At 37.2% G+C, this 19,327-nt stretch overlaps 2 protein-coding genes across 2 annotated transcripts; both read left to right on the forward strand.

The window, feature by feature from the left end:
• The first annotated feature begins 1,950 nt into the window (after positions 1-1,950).
• On the forward strand, positions 1,951-2,925 carry LOC100466275 (olfactory receptor 5T1-like). The gene has a single exon (XM_002926873.2). It carries the CDS (start codon positions 1,951-1,953, stop codon positions 2,923-2,925), a length of 975 nt encoding a protein of 324 aa, XP_002926919.1.
• A 15,200-nt stretch (positions 2,926-18,125) lies between these two features.
• Positions 18,126-19,148, forward strand: LOC100466515 (olfactory receptor 5T1-like). The gene has a single exon (XM_011234347.3). The coding sequence runs from the start codon at positions 18,174-18,176 to the stop codon at positions 19,146-19,148; it is 975 nt and encodes a 324-aa protein (XP_011232649.2). The 5' UTR covers positions 18,126-18,173.
• The last annotated feature ends 179 nt before the right edge of the window (positions 19,149-19,327 follow it).

Below are 19,327 nucleotides of genomic sequence, written 5' to 3' on the forward strand. Positions count from 1 at the left end.
GAAGTCATTACTTTGAATCTTCAACTAGTTTCTATGTTTTGATATTTAAATCTGAGACAAAAATTTCTAGTTAACTTAGATTTGAGTTAAAATTGAATTAGGGAATTCCAGGGAACATAACAGGGATAAGAAAGACTACAGACGTATTTAGGTCAATAGGTTTGTAAGTTAGACATTTGATTCCATTTTCTTGATGAAAGATAATAGTTGGAATAAAGGGAGTAGAAATAAGGGATTATATTACAAATTTAGGAAAATTATTAAATAGAAAATTAACTATCAAACAACCACTGGGTACAAACCATTTTGGGATCATAGTGGTTTTTTGTTTGTTTGTTTGTTTGTTTTGTTTTTTTGTTTTTTTTTCAAATGGAAGGTAATGCATTGACTTTAAATTTGTTTTACTAGTCAGCTACTTGATCAAGAAGCCACTTCAGTTTTGTTTTCTTTTTTTAAATCATGGTCTGCTTAAACTTGATGGCTTTATAAAAGAACTCAAACACATGAGAATGTTATTTTGTATTGTTTCTAGGAGATAACATTTCCAGAATTAGGGCATATCACAATGAATTTGCGACATGGTCAAGTGGACATAGTTAAAGTATGGGACAGAGAAACCTGGTCTTGGATCCTGGCTTTGCTCCTAACTAACCGTATGCCCATGGGAAGGTTATAGTTTGGGCTGTTTCTCAATTTTCTCATCTACGAAAGGATCCTAAATTATTTAGTTTGCAGGTTGCTATGCAGATTACATAAGATCATGTACACAAAATTTCTAACCCTTAGTATTATGTGGTTAATATTAAGTGGTTGCTGCTATCATAGCTTCCCTTCTCAAGTTTACCAATGATAACATTGTTCTCATGGATGTACCCTACTTTATGTTTTCTAACTGCATTTCAGTTGAAGAATTGACAATTTTAGTCTTCCAGATTGGTCTACGTTGTTAACACTGATGGTCCGTAATTTTGTCTATCTAGGTCCTATTTCTTACAATGAAATTAGCTAGATATAAACACAATCAGTTTTAATTTCCTTAAATATTAGTTGGTGAAAGCCTGTTTGAAAAGCATTTCGGAAGAAGTAAACTCCATATTTTTTTTGTGTTTCATCCCTGCAGTTCCCTAGAGTGAAGTAAATAATTGCTCCATTGGGACATGATTTGGATTAAAGGATGCCTCCATCGACAAGCCACCTTCTTGCACTACAGATAAAATCAGAGAAATTAAAAGTTGTAGGAAAATTATTATGGACAAAATCATCAGGCGGATGCAAGTAAACCTACTGTCATTTTACTGACATCCCCGCAGCACAAATTTTAAGGTGCCTGATACCACAGAATATTGGGATGGTCAGAAAGGGCCACCCTATATGACAAGATGAAATTAAGTCTAACATTCCACATTATACTCATTTGAGAATATTTTTAAATTAAATAATTTCACATTGTTTTTCTCATTTAAATGCATCGCAATTTTGTGATATACATACTGTTGTTCCCATTTTGACAACTGTGCACACACACAAAAAAGGAATCTCACACACATCGTACAAAATCTAGGGCTAGTACTCACGTATGTAATTTTTATTATACTACCTTCAGATTTTTAAAATCCTATCTTCATTTATCTTTGAGGATTTTAAGATCTTGCAATATGAACCAGGTGAGAGAATTTTAACAGAAATTAACTGGAAATCTACTCACTTTTTGGCATACTTTTTAACATGGTAAATTTAGCCAACAACTTAATAACATTATTTATTGAATTTATTTATACAGGGTAATGCATTCACTTGAACCCAACTTCCAAGCCCATCACTGCCTATTCCCTCACTGCCAAGGATTTCAATGTACCTTTCTAAGAAACAAACCCAAGGATACATAGGGTGCATTCTATGAACAACAACAACAACAACTACTACTTTTAAAACCTCTAGATAAAAGGTGAAATGCCAGGGTCTCCATCAGATTTAGTTTTATACAGGATTCAGATGGAAAACATGACTGAAGTCACCACGTTTATACTGATGGGCTTCACAGATGATATGGACCTTCAGGTCTTCCTATTTGTACTATTTCTAGCCATCTATCTTTTCACTCTGGTAGGAAATTTGGGACTGGTTATATTGGTCATTGGGGATTCCCGGCTCCACAACCCCATGTACTATTTTCTGAGCGTGTTATCATTCCTGGATGCCTGCTATTCCTCAGTTGTCACCCCAAAAATGTTAGTCAATTTCCTAGCAGACAATAAAGCCATTTCCTACCTTGGATGTGCGACCCAGATGCTTCTCCTTGTTACTTTTGGGACCACAGAATGCTTTCTCCTGGCTGCCATGGCTTATGATCGCTACGTAGCAATCTACAACCCTCTCCTGTATTCCGTGAGCATGTCGCCCAGAGTCTATGTGCCTCTCATCGTTGCTTCCTATGTCGGTGGCATTTTGCATGCTTCTGTACACACGGTGGCCACGTTCAGCCTCTCCTTCTGTGCGTCCAATGAAATTAGGCATGTCTTCTGTGACATCCCTCCACTCCTCGCCATTTCGTGCTCTGACACCCACACAAACCAGCTGCTGCTCTTCTGCTTTGTGGGCGCTATTGAGATAGTCACTGTCCTGATCGTTCTCATCTCCTATGCTTTCATTCTGTTGGCCATTCTGAGGATGCGTTCTGCTGAGGGGAGGAGGAAAGTCTTCTCTACGTGTGGCTCTCACCTAACTGGAGTGTCAGTTTATCATGGAACTATCCTTTTCATGTATGTGAGACCCAGTTCCAGCCACGCTCTGGACCATGACATGATAGTGTCGATGTTTTACAGCATCGTGATTCCCATGCTGAATCCCATCATCTACAGTTTAAGGAACAAAGACGTAAAAGAGGCGATGAAAAAACTGTTTGGTAAAAATTGGTTATGTCAGTAATGTATACTGTTCACATTGGCCACTAAATTAAGAAAAATTCAGAATAACATTTATTGTGTTAATATTAAAATGGTTGTCATTGTATTAGTTTGCTCAGACTGCCATACCAAAGTGCCACAGACTGCTGGCTTAACAACGGATATTCATTTCTCACTGTTCCAGAATCTACAAGTCTGATGGTGCAGGAGGGAGAATTTCCTCTGAGGCCTCTCTCTTTCACTTTGGTGGCAGTCCTTTTATTTTTTTATTTTTTTAGTGGCAGTCTTTTCTTTCGATTTCCAAATGGTCATTCCTCTCTGTGTCTCTGTGTTATATATATATATATATATACACACACACACACACATATGTATATATATATACACTCACACACATATATGTATGTATGAGTACATGTGGACACTTGTATATATTTAGTATATATAAATATATTTACATGTACACATATTTATTATATATAAGTATATTTATCCATGAAGAGTCACATATGCATGTGATCTTTCCTTTAAAAGGTGTAGTATTCCCTTTCACCCACAGGTGAGTCAAACGACAGTCTCCCATAGTTGCAGTTATTAATAACTTTTAATTATATCTGACTAGCTTGAGGAAATACCACCCAATTGATAGCAAAAGTCCAGCTCACGTAATCCCAGCCACTTCCCTAGAGTCTCTGGCATCTGTCTCCTGACAAACGCACTCTGCTCCATCCTTAAGTCTGTGCGTTGGCGGCAGGGGCCACACACAACATACTAAATCTCTGGTGTCGTTACCAAGCTGCTTGTGAGGGTGCATCTCTCCCCTTTTTGTTATTTCATTGAGAGCGTGGACATAAAATCTATTTTCACTTCCTCACAAAATACAGAGAACAGGCATTAGCATTTACCAAGATTATACTTAAACCAAGAATGATGAAAGACAGGCACACCTCAGAGAGTGACATACAACGGCTGGCAGAAGCTAAACTAAGCCCGAGCCCATCTTTGTGGGTTTTCCTGGAACCCTCTACAGCCTCAGCCTTGGCTCTGATTCTTTTGACCACCATCACCCTGTGATGCCCTTAGAGATGCCAACACGCCTCAGTGCCCAGACCCAAGAACCACGGTAGAGAAAAGCACCCTGACTGTACTCATGTTCAGTCCTGCTTCCAACAGACCTCATTTGCATTGCAAGGACAGGGGTCCTTCAAAATTAATTAATTATAAATGGTTTTGGTTTTCTATCCCTCCCTCCTTCCTTAATCTTCATTATTATTTTTTAAAGATTTCATTTATTTATTTATTTGAGAGAAAGAGAGAGAGATAGTGAGAGAGAGCACAAGTGGGAAGGAGAGGGAGATGCAGGTAGTCTGCTGAGCAGGGATCCCGATCTGGGGCTTCATCCCAGGACCCTGGGATCATGACCTAAGTGGAAGGAAGATGCTTAACTGACTGAGCCACCCAGGTGCCCCATCGTTATTATTATTTTTAAGTGTTAAATCCTTTTGGTTCCAATAGGATGATTTCCTTAGGATATAAAACACAACGTAAGGATATTTCCCTAAAATGGGATTGTTAAGTTTAAATCACACCAAACTATACAAATATAGATAATCTATATCTATACATTATATACATTTCCTCATACATTATATACTCCACCAGCCCCAATTTTTCCTCATTTCTTTTCTTCTATTTGGAAGGTTCTCCTGGCAGCCATTCACATGACTTCTTTTTTAAAATGCCTTTTCTTAGTGAGGATTTCGCTGATTACATTATGATAATTACAATTTACTTCCATTGACCATCCTCATATTCTTTCTTTCTTGAATATAACAATTGCATTTGTCACTGTTTCATATAAAATGTAATCAATTTATATTTGAATTATTATCTGATAAAATTAATAAAATGTGGTGTATGTATGTATATATATGTGAATATTAGTCATCAAGAAGTATAAAATCTTGCCATTTCTAACATGAATGGAGCTAGAGTGTAGTATGCTAAGTGAAGTAAGTCAGTTAAAAAAAGACAAATGGGGGCGCCTGGGTGATTCGTCATTAAGCGTCTGCCTTTGGCTCAGGGCGTGATCCCGGAGTCCTGGGATCGAGCCCCACATCAGGCTCCTCCGCTGGGAGCCTGCTTCTTCCTCTCTCACTGCCCCTGTTTGTGTTCCCTCTCTCACTGGCTCTCTCTCTCTCTCTGTCAAATAAATATATAAAATCTTAAAAAAAAAAAAAGACAAATGCCCTATGATTTCACTCACATGTGGAATTTAAGAAACAAAGCAGATGAACATAGAGGAAGGAAAGAAAAGAGAGAGACTGGAAGGGGAGTATTTTGTATTTTCATTATCAATATTTCTGATTTTTCACATTTTTTAACTTAGTAGTAGTTGAGTAACATCTAAAAATGCTTAAATGGAATAGTTTGAGAGTTTTTGAAAGATTTGTTAGTCATTTCCAAATAGAATGCAATTTTTAACATTTTTGTTTGTTCAGATCTTACTTTTAATTAATATATGGAAGTTTTCATAAATACTGCCCCTACACTTGTACAGAGAGAGAACTGTCAAAGTCAAAGCTTTATACATACTTACCTACAAAAGCAATCTCATTGAATGTTTAATTTAAGCCTTTATGTCCTAATTAATGTGTTCTTAGCTGAAAATATTTAATACAGGTGTATTAAGTTTCCTAAAGTTAGCAGGCTTCTATCCATTTCTCTTTGCATCTGCTGTATGAGAACTTTCCTGGTTAGGATACGTGCTGCTACCATTCTAATTGGAGAGATAACATTCACTGTGGAGTGGCAGAGCCCAAGTGTAGGCCCATGTTCACTGCAATATTAATCACAATATCCAAGATATGGAAACAACCTTAAGATGTCTATTTATGGAAAGATGAATGAAGAAAATGTGGCATTCACATACAACAGAATATTATCCAACTTTCATAATGAAGGAAATCCTGCCATTTGTAACAACATGAATGAACCAGAAAGATGTTTGATAAGTGAATAAGTCAGATACAGAAGGACCAGTAATGTATGATCTCAGTTCTGTGAGTTATCTAAAATAGAGAAACTCCTAGAATCAGGGAATATAAAGGTGGTTTCTATGGGTGGGAGGATAGGGGAAATAGAGAGGTCATGGTCAAAGGATAAAATATTTCAATCACTCAAGTAAGTGCTGATATAGTGCCTATAATTAGCAACATTGTAATATATGTTTAAAATCTGCCAAGAGGGTAAATCTTATGCTAATGTTTTTACCATGAAATAAGAGCAACAAGTGGGCTGAGGAAATTTGGAGATGTGAGGATAGGTTTATGGCCTTTATGGTGGTGATGTTTTCACAGCTGTATACTTATCTTCAAGTGGTGAACATTAAATAGGTATAGCATTTTACCTGTCAGTTACACCTCAATGACGTTCTAGTGTATGTATGTAATAATCACACACACATATATGTGTGTTTTAATACTAGATGAGAACTCTTAAGACATGAGACATAATTTTATATAATATCTCTGATACTGGGCTAGTATTTAAACTTCTCTGGGGCTTAGTTTCCTCATCTTGGCAATATAAGTTATTCATATTACAACAAATCAGTATATATGGTAAATAAAATGTAAAATTTCACTACTTTTTTTTTTGCAAGCTACAGCACATGGATTTAGAGTAATCCAAATTCATTCCATTCATTATAGGTCACTCTGTTCACATTATCAAGTTCTGTGTATAAAAAGAAAAATATAAATTTTGGACTTACTTAAATGGTTACTATTCATGAGATAAAAAAAAAATACAAAATGCTATGAGCATGCAGAATAGGAGACATAGACATTTAAAGCTCAGTATGACTCCCGAAGTCATACAATACTGTGATTCCTGAATACCGATCTATGGCGTATTTGGTTGACACGGTAATTTACGTATATCCCTACACAGAAACACACACCCCTGGAACCTATATACAGAAGTTTAACATTGACAGACAAAGCAGGCTGAACACAAATTTTATTTTTATTCAATTCTCAGGCGTTCCTAATGAACACTTGGATTGGAAACAAGAGGTCAGGTGAACAACTTCTCACTTTATAGATGCGCTAATGAAACCTGGGGTAGAAAAATGATAATCATTCATGAATTTATCTGTTCAAGAATACTTCTGAGGGCTTACTAAGTCGAGGGGACGCAGAAAAATGATGTTGGGGAGTATAAACACCAAGGAGAGTGAAGAGGAAAATGACCCAGAGCAGGCCCAGGCCAGGAGGCCACAGAAGATGGAAAGTTACTAACAATAAACTAGAGATAACCAGAAGCCCTACTGGGAGCAAGTGATAACCAGCCCTTTCTGCTTCTGTAAAAAACAAGCTTCCTGCCACAGGCTCCCTGCACTACTGTTCTTGCCGAAGGCAGCTCCCCCACTCCCCCAGTTTAAACTCCCTACCAGCAGTCAGCATAGCCCTTGGAACCTGACTGCAAGCAGTCCCCTATAAAAATCCTATAACCCCATTGCCCGGGGCCCAGAACTTTGAGCACAAACTCATCTGGGTCCCCCAGTGTAAAATAAATCCAAGTTCTCCTACTTCTCCGAGTGTCACATGGTCTCTTGCCAGTCCGATTCTATTTTTCCTCAACGTAGAAGCAAAACTGAGAAAGAAGGTAAAGTAGGATGTTGCCAGGTGGATCAGGCATATTATAGAGCTTGTGCAGCTCATCTCTATGCTGATGTTGGAAATGAATCTGAATGAAGTGGCACCATGCCAGTACGAATTCCTTTTAGTCACCCTCTTGTCACGATGGGCAGACAACGTATGTTACCAGACATCTGACTACATCCTCCACTATGGAAGAGAACAAAAGAAATAAATAATAGAACAGAATTGGAGACTTCCAGTTTCTAGCTCATAGGTGAGGAGCCTGGAAGACACCACTCTGTCTTATCAACAAGTAAAAAGCTGAACACACACGCACACACACACACACACACACACACACACAAAAGAAAAAGAAAAAGAAAATCATTAACACTTCTTGAATCCTTAAGGAGTAGGAAGCACAGGGTAAGCAGTGGCCTCCAAGATTGAAGAAATGGGCAATGAGAAGGAGTGAAATCTTACCGGGACAGAAACTCAGGGGGAATGGGATAGGCTGGTGATGGATAGTAAGGAGGGCATGTATTGCATGGTGCATTGGTTGTTATATGCAACTAATGAATCATTGAACTTTATATCAAAATCCAGGGATGTACTGTATGGTGACTAACATAATATAATAAAAAATACTAAAAAAAATAAATAAATAAAAGGAAACTCAGGAGCAGAAAACACCATGGGAACCAGAGACTAGAGAAGAACTCCTGAGCGATGACTGACCAATTGCTGAAAGTGGACTGTGATCAACTCTGGGAGTTAAAACTTTCAGGGTATCCAGGCAGGGTCCCCCCCTTCCCCAGTATTATGAGATTTTCCTTCAGGAGCTCCACCAGGTTCCCACAGTAAATATTGAAGAAAACATCCCTCTGCTTCCAGCAGGAGAAGAGAGAAGGAACTATTTGCAAAGAATGCCAAAGCCTGCCCTCAGGAGAAATTAGTTAACCAGTGCCCAGGCTGCTGGGGTGTTCTCAGAGCAAGCAATGAGCAGGGAGGGAAATATCCAACTTCAGCTTACTCTAGCCATCCAGACCCACCAATGGGGGAAAACTAAGACTAAGGAATAATTGTGAATTTCACGATCTGGTGGCACAGGCTCACTAAAGGACTGAGACCCAATCTTGAGACTATAGAACGTGTCCCCAGCTCCCACACCTAACCACATCATTACTAAAAGTCCAATTACAGCAGTTCCTTTTACCCAGTATATCTGCCTGGCTACCCAGAACAATACTTATATTTCATACAAAAAGACAAAATAGAGCACTTTGAAGGCAGAAAGCGGAACCAGGCTTGGCAGGGATGTTGGAATTAAATATCAGTTTGGGAATTTAAAACAACCATGATTAATATGCTAAAGATTCTAAGGGTTCAAGCAGACTTCCTGGAAGCACAGAGGAACAATGTAAGTGGAGAAATGGAAATCCTAAGAAAGTCCAAAAAGAAATACTCGAAGGGCAAAAACACTGTAACTGAAATGAAGAATGCCTTTAATGGGCAGAAGAGAGAATCTCTGAATGTGAGGACATCTCAACAGAAACTTCAAAAACTGAAAAGCAAAGATAACAAAGATTGAAAAACAAACAAATAGAATATCCAAAGATTGTGGAAAAGGAAAGAAATAGTATTTAAAACAATAATAACCAAAAATTTCCTCAAATTAATTTCAGATCCAGGTCCAGAACATTCGGAAGTCACCAAGAAAGATAAATGCCATAAAAATTATACACTGACATATCATTTTTGAACTACAGACAAGAATAAAACAAAATAGAGCAAAAATCAAAAAACTTCAGAAAGCAGCTAGAGAAAAAAACACTTCCCCTATAGAGGAACACAGATGAGAATCACATCCAACTTCTCAGAAGACATTCAATCAAGAAGAGAGTAGAGTGAAATGATGGAGAAATGTACTTGATAACATATACTTATGTGTGTATCTTATGTGTATACATGCTTACGTAAGCTTACGTATAAGGGCAATGAATGACCAACAATAACAGAGAAAGGAGGAAGGAATTAGAAAGCTAAACATGTTCTTAGCATGCAATCCAGCAATCACATTCCTTGGGGTTTATCCAAAGAAGCCGAAAACTTTGGTTCACACAGAAGCTTGCACACAGATGTTCAGAGCAGCTTTATTTGTAATTGCCAGAATTATATCTGGAAGCAACCTGAGGTCTTGCAGGAGGTGAACGGATAAATAGACTGCAGTACTCCAGACAATGAATGATAACGCAGTGAGGAAAAAACAACAACAACAAAAAAGAGCTCTCAAACCATGAAAAGATGAGAGGGAAACAAATGTTTTATTAAGGGAAAGAAGCCAATCTGAAACACTACATGCAGTAGGATTTCAACGATATGATATTGTGGAAAAGGCAAAACTCTGCAGAGACTAAAATGATCTGTGGTTGCCAGGGGTTTAGAGAGGAGAGATGAAGAGGCAGAGCACAGAGGAATTTTCGGGCACTAAAAACACTCTGTATAAGACTATAATGATGGGGGCACCTGGGTGGCACAGCAGTTAAGTGTCTGCCTTCGGCTCAGGGCATTGATCCCAGTGTTATGGGATCGAGCCCCACATCAGGCTCCTCCACTATGAGCCTGCTTCTTCCCCTCCCACTCCCCCTGCTTGTGTTCCCTCTCTCGCTGGCTGTCTCTATCTCTGTCAAGTAAATAAATAAAATCTTAAAAAAAAAAGACTATAATGATGGATTCATGTTATTATACATTGTTTTCAAATTCATAGAATATTTAACACCGGGAGTGAACCTGAAGGTAAATGGCAGACTATAGGTAGTTTTGATGTGTTAGTGCATGCATGGGGACATGAGGTATTTGGGAAATCTCTGTACCTTCCTCTTTTTTTTTTTTTTAAAGATTTTTATTTATTTATGCGACAGAGATAGAGACAGCCAGTGAGAGAGGGAACACAAGCAGGGGGAGTGGGAGAGGAAGAAGCAGGCTCATATCAGAAGAGCCTGATGTGGGGCTCGATCCCATAACGCCGGGATCACGCCCTGAGCCGAAGGCAGACGCTTAACCGCTGTGCCACCCAGGCGCCCCGTCTGTACCTTCCTCTTAATTTTGCTATGAACCCATAACTGCTCTAAAAAAAGTCCACAAAAAACAAAAAAGAAAGAAACTAAGATAAGGAAGGAAGAAAAATATTATAAAAATTTTTCATTAAAAAGCACAGAAGCTCCCCCCAAAAAAATAACCACTTTGACAAGAGCCCATCACAAAAGATCTCTATTAATCCCACATTAAGGATTTTTAAAGTATCAAGTCACCCCTAAGTAGCAGAATACTATTGAAATCAGCACTTTCACCAAGCACAGGGTTAACATGGAAAGGGAAGTATTAAGAGGATCTATGATATTTGGAACCTAGGAATGTTGAAAACTCACATGAGAAAGAGAGGATGATCAGCAAAATTTAAGCTGGTGAAATAAAAGTCTTCAGATGCCCTAAGTTGAAGATGTAGGACTTCCCCACCCCCACCCAGGGTCAATCGGATGTCACAAAGAGACTATAGGAGGCTAAAATGATGGGTGCTGTAGGTCGCTGAGGATCTCAGAAATATACAACATACATTCCCTTCCAAAATAACAGGGCTTCACTCTAAGGAATAAAATCCTGAAAGTGGAAAGTCAGTGTATAGGGCAGAATCACTAGGAAGGAAAGTTTGAAATAAGAGGGGGGTTCTGGAAGATGTAGGTCTCAGAAAGTACTTTTACAGCAACATATAATGTGTAAAGTGTAGAATTGCACTTTGGAAAACAGTTCTAGGTAGGAGTGTTAATGAATTGGGATTTCAATTAGTTACACATAAGACAATATTTTAAGACTATAAAAACATGCCCAAGATCCCTTGAGCACAAAACGTGAAAAGCTACCTTGACTATCTCCAAACTACATACGTACGTCCTTATGAGAATCAAAATGCCTATCATACGTAAACACGGGAGAAGGCAGATAAAAGGATTAATGTAATATTATAAAGTTGACCTTTGAACTACATGGAGAATAAGGGTGCCACCCCTAGTCAAAAATCTGTCTATAACTTTTGACTCCCCCTAAACTTAACTTACTAATAGCCTACTGTTGACCAGAAGTCTTAATTGATAAGATAAACAGTTGATTAACACATATTTTGTATGTTGTATGTATTATATACTGTATTCCAATAATAAAGTAAGCTATAAAAACAAAAAATGTAATTAATAAAATCAGAAAGAAAATACCTTTACAGTACCTGTACCGCGTTTACCAAAAGAAATCCAAGCGTGAGTGGACCCACATAGTTAAACCTATGCTGTTCAAGGCTCAACAGTAGTATGAAGGGATAACTTGTGAAGTGTTCCAAAGTTACTAAAATCAGATAATAAAGTAAGGCTGTAGAACAAGCAAACTAATATGGTAATTTAATCTCTCAGAATAATGTCAAACAAACTTTAAAATAATAAAGTTTTATTAAATCAAAAATTATATTAGTAGGGGCGCCTGGGTGGCACAGCGGTTAAGCGTCTGCCTTCGGCTCAGAGCGTGATCCCAGCGTTATGGGATCGAGCCCCACGTCAGACTCCTCTGCTATGAGCCTGCTTCTTCCTCTCCCACTCCCCCTGCTTGTGTTCCCTCTCTTGCTGGCTGTCTCTATCTCTGTCGAATAAAAAAATCTTAAAAAAAAATTATATTAGTAAATTACAAAGGACAAGGTTAGATATCAGAAGGATTTGAAAACATGAGTAAGAGAACACAGAAATTAACTAGAAATAAAAAACCATCAATCAAGGATAAATTAGTAAAATGCAATAGTAAGTGCATTCTATTAGCTGTTTTCATACATTTTTTTTTAAAGTAACCTCCACTCCCAACAAGGGGCTTGAACTCACAACCCCAAGATCAAAAGTCATCCTCCACTGACAGAGCCAGCCAGGTGCTCCTAGCTGATTCCATATTAAATCACATTAAAATCTCAGTGACTGGATAAAAATATTACTTCCTGGCTTAATTTTAATTGGTGTTGTATTGGATCCATACAACAATTTAGGATTGCATTTAATTAATAGATAAATTTTTCACAGTTGGGCCAGCATCATCTTTTTTTATAAATATATATATTCCAATTCCATAAATAGCATTTCCTGTCTAATAACGTACAATCCCTTAAGTGTGGCATCTAGGCATACATACAGATTCCACAATTTTTCTAAGAGTTTCTTATGTACATAGTTTCTAGTCTATATTAGTATACAAGACCTAGAATACAAGACCAAATCCTATACAACCTAAAACATTTGACCTTTAACTCTGTCATTTTTCTCCTACGTAGAATATTACCACTTCCTGTATATGGCCCCATCTCTCCTGTCAATAATTCCTATTCCTGTATTCATGTCTTATCTTTCTTATTTAACTCTCAATGAACTTAAATCTGTTTCTCAGACTACTTGGAACTACAGTATTTTAAAAATTTATTAAAAATACGGTAATCTTTATTAAATGATTATGAAGTCTGCCATAAGTGATGCAGTCATATTATTTCATTATGTCCATGTTCATAGGATTTTTTTAGATTTTTTGTTTTTTAAGTAATCTCTACACCCAGGGTGGGGCTCAAACCCACAATCCTGAGATCAAGAGTTATAGGTTCCACCAACTGAGCCAGCCAGGCATCCCAATGTTTATAGGATTTTGAGGGAAGTAAACAGGTTATATTTCCAGGAGGAAGAAACTGGATTTCAGAGAATTGAAGTCATCAACCCAATGACATACAGCTATTTAGTGTTAGAGCCAAGACTACATCCTATTTCATTAGCTTTCTTTTCCACTGAGGAATCATTTCAAACCAGAGGCCAAAGTGCATTTATGTAATCATTTTCATCATGTAGTTCATTATCCAGAACCACTCACTTGTTTACAAAGAAAAAAAAACCTCATCTTCATACTTTTCTGTCCCAGAAAAGAATTGGTACATTTTCCTCTTGGGACATCATTGTGAAGTTCAAGAACTCGAGATGGTATAAGAATCTGAATGCATTATACTCATAATGTACCTTACTGGACAGTTCATTTCCACAGGTGAGAGGAGAGGTTCCTTGTAACTTAGAAAATATTTTAGTAACTGGACATATGAATTTGAAACTAGAATGTATGCCTTAATATTTGTATTTAAGAGAGAAGATTCTAGTTAATTAGTTAATTCAAAGTTATATGAACAATTGATCACTTGCCTTTCTGGGAATACAGCAGGGAAAGTAAAAAGGGCTTCCCACATGTTTTAGTCATTAGAGGTGAACTTAGAAATTTGCTTTAATGTTGTTGGTGAAAGATTATGGTCAATTTAGAAGTGGCAAAATTAAGGGGCTATATTTAAAGTTTAAGAAAAGTATTAAATGGAGAAAAAATTATTAACCAGCTATTGTGTATATACAACTTTGAAATCAATATATTTTTCTGAGGAGGGATGTAAAAAAATTTAATTTATTTTATTAGTGAATTAATTGATCTAGAAGCAAATGTAGTTTTTTTTTTATGGTCTATTCAAGCTAATTGCTTAAAAAAAACCACAGAATTCGAATGTGCAAGGATGCCATCTCCTCGATTCTATGTGATAACATTGACATAATTATAGCATCTCACAATGGGCTTGTAATACGGTCAAGTGGAAATAGCGTAGAGTCTGAAATCAGAGAAATCTAGGCTTGAATCCTGAATCTCCTAGAAATTATGACCTTGGCCTAGTTATAAGTCTAGTTAGGCAATTTTCTCATCTATAAAATGACACTGAATTATTTAGTTTGTCAATTGCTGTGTAGATTATATTAGAAAATGTGCACAAAATTCCTACCTCCTAGGAACCAGTTAACAATACATGGTAGCTACAATCATAGCCTTCCTTCTGACTGAGCTGGGTGCTTGTAATACTGTTCCCTTGGGTGTTTGGTACTTTATATTTTTTGACCATGAGTGCTGGGAACTGACTTTAGGGTTAGGGTTAGTCTTCCAGACTGATCATGTTTTGTTAAGAATTTGCGATGTATATTTTTGTCTTGCTAGCCTCTATCAAAGTGAAATAGCAAGACATAAACACAACCAGTTCTAATTTCCTTGAATATCCGTTCATAGAAATGCCTGCTTGGAAAGCAGTTTGGATGCAGCAGCCCCCCCCCNGAAAGCAGTTTGGATGCAGCAGCTCCCCCCCATACTGTTTCTCTATCATGCCCCCCGTTTCCTACAGCGAAGTAGGTAAATGCTCTAATGAGACATGATTTGGAATAAAACATACCTTCATTCCTAACCTCTTTCTTATTCTGCAGGCAAAAGCAGAGAATCAAGGATTACTAGAATATCATATTGACAAGCGTATCAGAAGAATTTGAATAAACATATTATGATTTTAATGGCACGCCCACAAGCAGAATGTAGTGACAGAAATGGATTTTAAAGTTTCTCATGGTGCAGAATATTGGGGTTCACTGGGTTCAATCTCAACAGAACAGTATTTTAATATACAGTTAGTGTCACATAACACATACACGTATAACTTAGAGAAGTACTTTGATTTTGCTTGGGACCCATTAACTGCAAAATGCTTTTATTTTTAAGAATTGATTTTATACTCTCTATTCATTGTATTGGAACTAAATACAATTTGGAGGCCGTATTTCATGTGTATGCATTTTCACATATAATTAACACTTCAAGCTAATACAAAATATTTTTTTTTAAATAAGCTAGGTGATTTATTTTTTTGTCCCATTTTCTTAGAGTTTTTATTTTTTTTATTTTTTTAATTTAATTTTATTATATTATGTTAATACAGTACTGTATGGTGATTAATACAAAATATTTTAATGCAGCAGATAAATAAACACTCTACAACCAAACCATTGCAGATGTAGTTGAACAAGGTATGCCTGAAAATTTGGGTCAATCTTAGTTATTCTTTGGAGTTCCAAGGAGAAGTAACTTTTCCAAGTTCACACTGTGACCAGGTATTAAATCTGAGATTGTAATAGGAGGTTTTCTTAATTTTTTAAAAATGTTGCCCACTGTTTTTTAAAGATTTAATTAATTAACTAATTAATTAATTAGTTAATTTGATGGGAGAAAGGTGGAGCAGAGCGAGAGGACAAGCAGACTCCATGGTGAGCTTGGAGCCTGACAAGGAGCTCAGGGTCTTGAGACCATGACCTGAGCTTAAATAAAGGGTTGGGCACTCACCTGCCTGAGCCACCGAGGCGCCCCTGTAATATGAGGTTAAGAGTCCAAATCTAATCTTAATCATCTACAATTGTCTTATCTTAGGCACATTAGTTACCCAAACTTTAGAATTGTCTTGTCACTGACCCTTCTCCTGTGTGTATCAGTCAACATGTGTTTCGTGATGATACCTTTAGCATACTGCCTATTGGTACATTTTTCAAAATTTGCTTGCATGTTTTGTTTTTACTGTACTTATTCTTTTCTGCTTATTTCCTGTTTTGTATCTGAGTCTCTTTAGTAACTATTTTTGTATGTATTCCATGGATTTGAGAGAAAGGGAGAGAGAAGAGAAGAAAAGGGTGGGAAAGAGAGAAAGAACAGGAATTTTTTAAAGAGCAATCTATTTTTGGTGAAACCCCAAAATGCATTAATCATTTTTATAGGGTTCATTGATGTCTTTATAAAATACTTCACTACTAGAACAATTCAAAGTTTATTATACATTATTTTAACGTATGTGTGTGTGCTCATGAGAGTTATGTTAGCTCTCTGGATTTATAAAAAATCAGATTTAACAAAAATGTATATTTTTATTCTCAATTTTCCTAAGAATCAAATGAGCATTTTGGGGTTTGTAGATTCACATTTATGAAACGACTCTATGCATTAGAAATGTCTTCCACAGGAATCTCTGGAACATTTCTGGGAAGATGAAGACAGGGTTTTCTTCTCTTTCTAACAGTAGCCATATTGATTTATTATCTACAGATGTGTGGGCGTCTCAATGTACCAAAACTGTGGCATGTTTCCCATCATGAATATAAATCATTTGTGAGTAAATTCAGCCTGGCTTTATGGACTGTGGAATTTTTTTTTTTTTTACCTCTTTTAAAAACACTTGGTTATAAAATGCCAACAGAAAAACCAAAGTCAACATGCTGAAATCTGCCCCCTAAATATGATGGATCCAGGAATTAATTGTGCTTCAATAACTGAGATTTCAGTCCAGATACAGGTGCCTCTTTACCATTTTTTAAGTTTCCTTTATTCACACTGAACTTCATGAGAAACGCTATGATGACATCAAGAAAACAAAACAAAACAAAAAAACATAAATTATTTTGAGGCGAACGTAGTGACTTTACTCCAAGCGGAATCTTCAGAAACTATTTTGTTATCTACTGTCAGGTGACATTAATTTCAGTTATTTTAGAAACTGAAATTTCTATTAAAAACTCCGTAAGCAGCAATAACATATTTTAAAAAATGGCCAGCATTTCTGTATGAGACAAATATATCTCAAAAATAAATCCAAGGCTTTTGTAGGTATGATCACATAAATTGAAAACACCTTACATTGTCATTAAGATAAAATTTGAAAAAAAAAATTAACAGTATGATAGGCTGTAGAGGCCAAAACAAATGACTTAATGATATGTATTTTGAGGAAAAAGAAAAAAATGGAAGAAAAAGACATTGCATGGTTTTTGTTTGCAGATAAGGTGCATCTCTCTTGAGAATATTGTCTACTGTTCTGTTCACCACTGTCCATTAGATGGAAACAAATGGAACAGGATAATTGCCAGAAAATAATGCTGTAAATGATTTTGGTGGAAAAGGCAGGTTTGTATAAGCTGAGATGCTTAACTTACCCATTTCCTAGTCATCTGGAAACATGTTAAAATTAAATAATTTCCTATTTCTCATTTATTTTTTAAATATTTATATATTCGAGAGAGAGAGAGTGTGTGTGTATGCATGCAAGGGGGGAGGGCAGAAGGAAAGACTCTTCAAGCAGACCCCCACTGAGTGTGGAGCCCCACACAGGGCTCCATCCCACTACCCATGAGGTCATGACCTGCGCCAAAACTAAGAGCTGAATGCTCAGGTGACAGAGCCACCTAGTCCCTAGTATTTCTCATTTAAATTCAACACAAGCTTGTAATATAAATGTACTTGCTCTCATTTTAACAGTTGCAAATATTAAAGAAAGGACTTTCATGCACATGGTAGCAAATCCAGAACTAGTACTCAGATGTGTACTTTCCACCATAATGTTTTAAGACTCAAATATTCCTATGTTTATTCATCATTGTGAATTTTAAGGTTATTCAGTATGCAAAAATACAATAAGGAATTGAACAGAAAATGATCTAGAAAATAAACTGTTTATATCAACAGGATATTTTAACTTGATAAATGCAGTCAATGTCTGAATAAAATCATTTCTTCCTTTTATTTAACAGCAACATGCAACCACATGGGACCAACATCTTGATCGCTGCCTATTTTATCAGCGTCCAGGAAATCATTATATCCTGCTAAGAAATNACGTAATTGGGTAGACTCCATTTTCACAAGATATTGCCTTTAGCCCCTCCAGATAAAAAGTGCAATGCCAGGGTTTCCATCAGATTTAGGTTTATACAGGATTCAGATGGAAAACAAGACTGAAGTCACCACTTTTATACTGATGGGCTTCACAGATGATTTTGAGCTGCAAGTCCTCCTATTTGTACTATTTCTAGCCATCTATCTTTTCACTCTGGTAGGAAATTTGGGACTGGTTATATTGGTCATTGGGGATTCCCAGCTCCACAACCCCATGTACTATTTTCTGAGCGTGTTATCATTCCTGGATGCCTGCTATTCCTCAGTTGTCACCCCAAAAATGTTAGTCAATTTCCTAGCAGAGAATAAAGCCATTTCCTATCTTGGATGTGCAGCCCAGATGCTTCTCTTTGTCACTTTTGGGACCACAGAAAGCATTCTCCTGGCTGCCATGGCTTATGATCGCTACGTAGCGATCTACAACCCTCTCCTGTATTCCGTGAGCATGTCGCCCAGAGTCTATGTGCCTCTCATCGTTGCTTCCTATGTCGGTGGCATTTTGCATGCTTCTGTACACACGGTGGCCACGTTCAGCCTCTCCTTCTGTGCGTCCAATGAAATTAGGCATGTCTTCTGTGACATCCCTCCGCTCCTCGCCATTTCGTGCTCTGACACCCACACAAACCAGCTGCTGCTCTTCTGCTTTGTGGGCGCTATTGAGATAGTCACTGTCCTGATCGTTCTCATCTCCTATGCTTTCATTCTGTTGGCCATTCTGAGGATGCGTTCTGCTGAGGGGAGGAGGAAAGTCTTCTCTACGTGTGGCTCTCACCTAACTGGAGTGTCAGTTTATCATGGAACTATCCTTTTCATGTATGTGAGACCCAGTTCCAGCCACGCTCTGGACCATGACATGATAGTGTCGATGTTTTACAGCATCGTGATTCCCATGCTGAATCCCATCATCTACAGTTTAAGGAACAAAGACGTAAAAGAGGCGATGAAAAAACTGTTTGGTAAAAATTGGTTATGTCAGTAATGTATACTGTTCACACTGGCCACTAAATTAAGAAAAGTTGAGAATAATATTTATTGTCTTAATGTTAAAATGATAGTGATTGTAATAGTTTGCTCAGACTGCCATACTAAGTGCCACAGACTGCTGGCTTAACAACGGATATTCATTTCTCACTGTTCCAGAATCTACAAGTCTGATGG

The sequence above is a fragment of the Ailuropoda melanoleuca genome, chromosome 16 (genome assembly GCF_002007445.2).
Source record: "Ailuropoda melanoleuca isolate Jingjing chromosome 16, ASM200744v2, whole genome shotgun sequence".
NCBI lineage: Eukaryota > Metazoa > Chordata > Mammalia > Carnivora > Ursidae > Ailuropoda > Ailuropoda melanoleuca.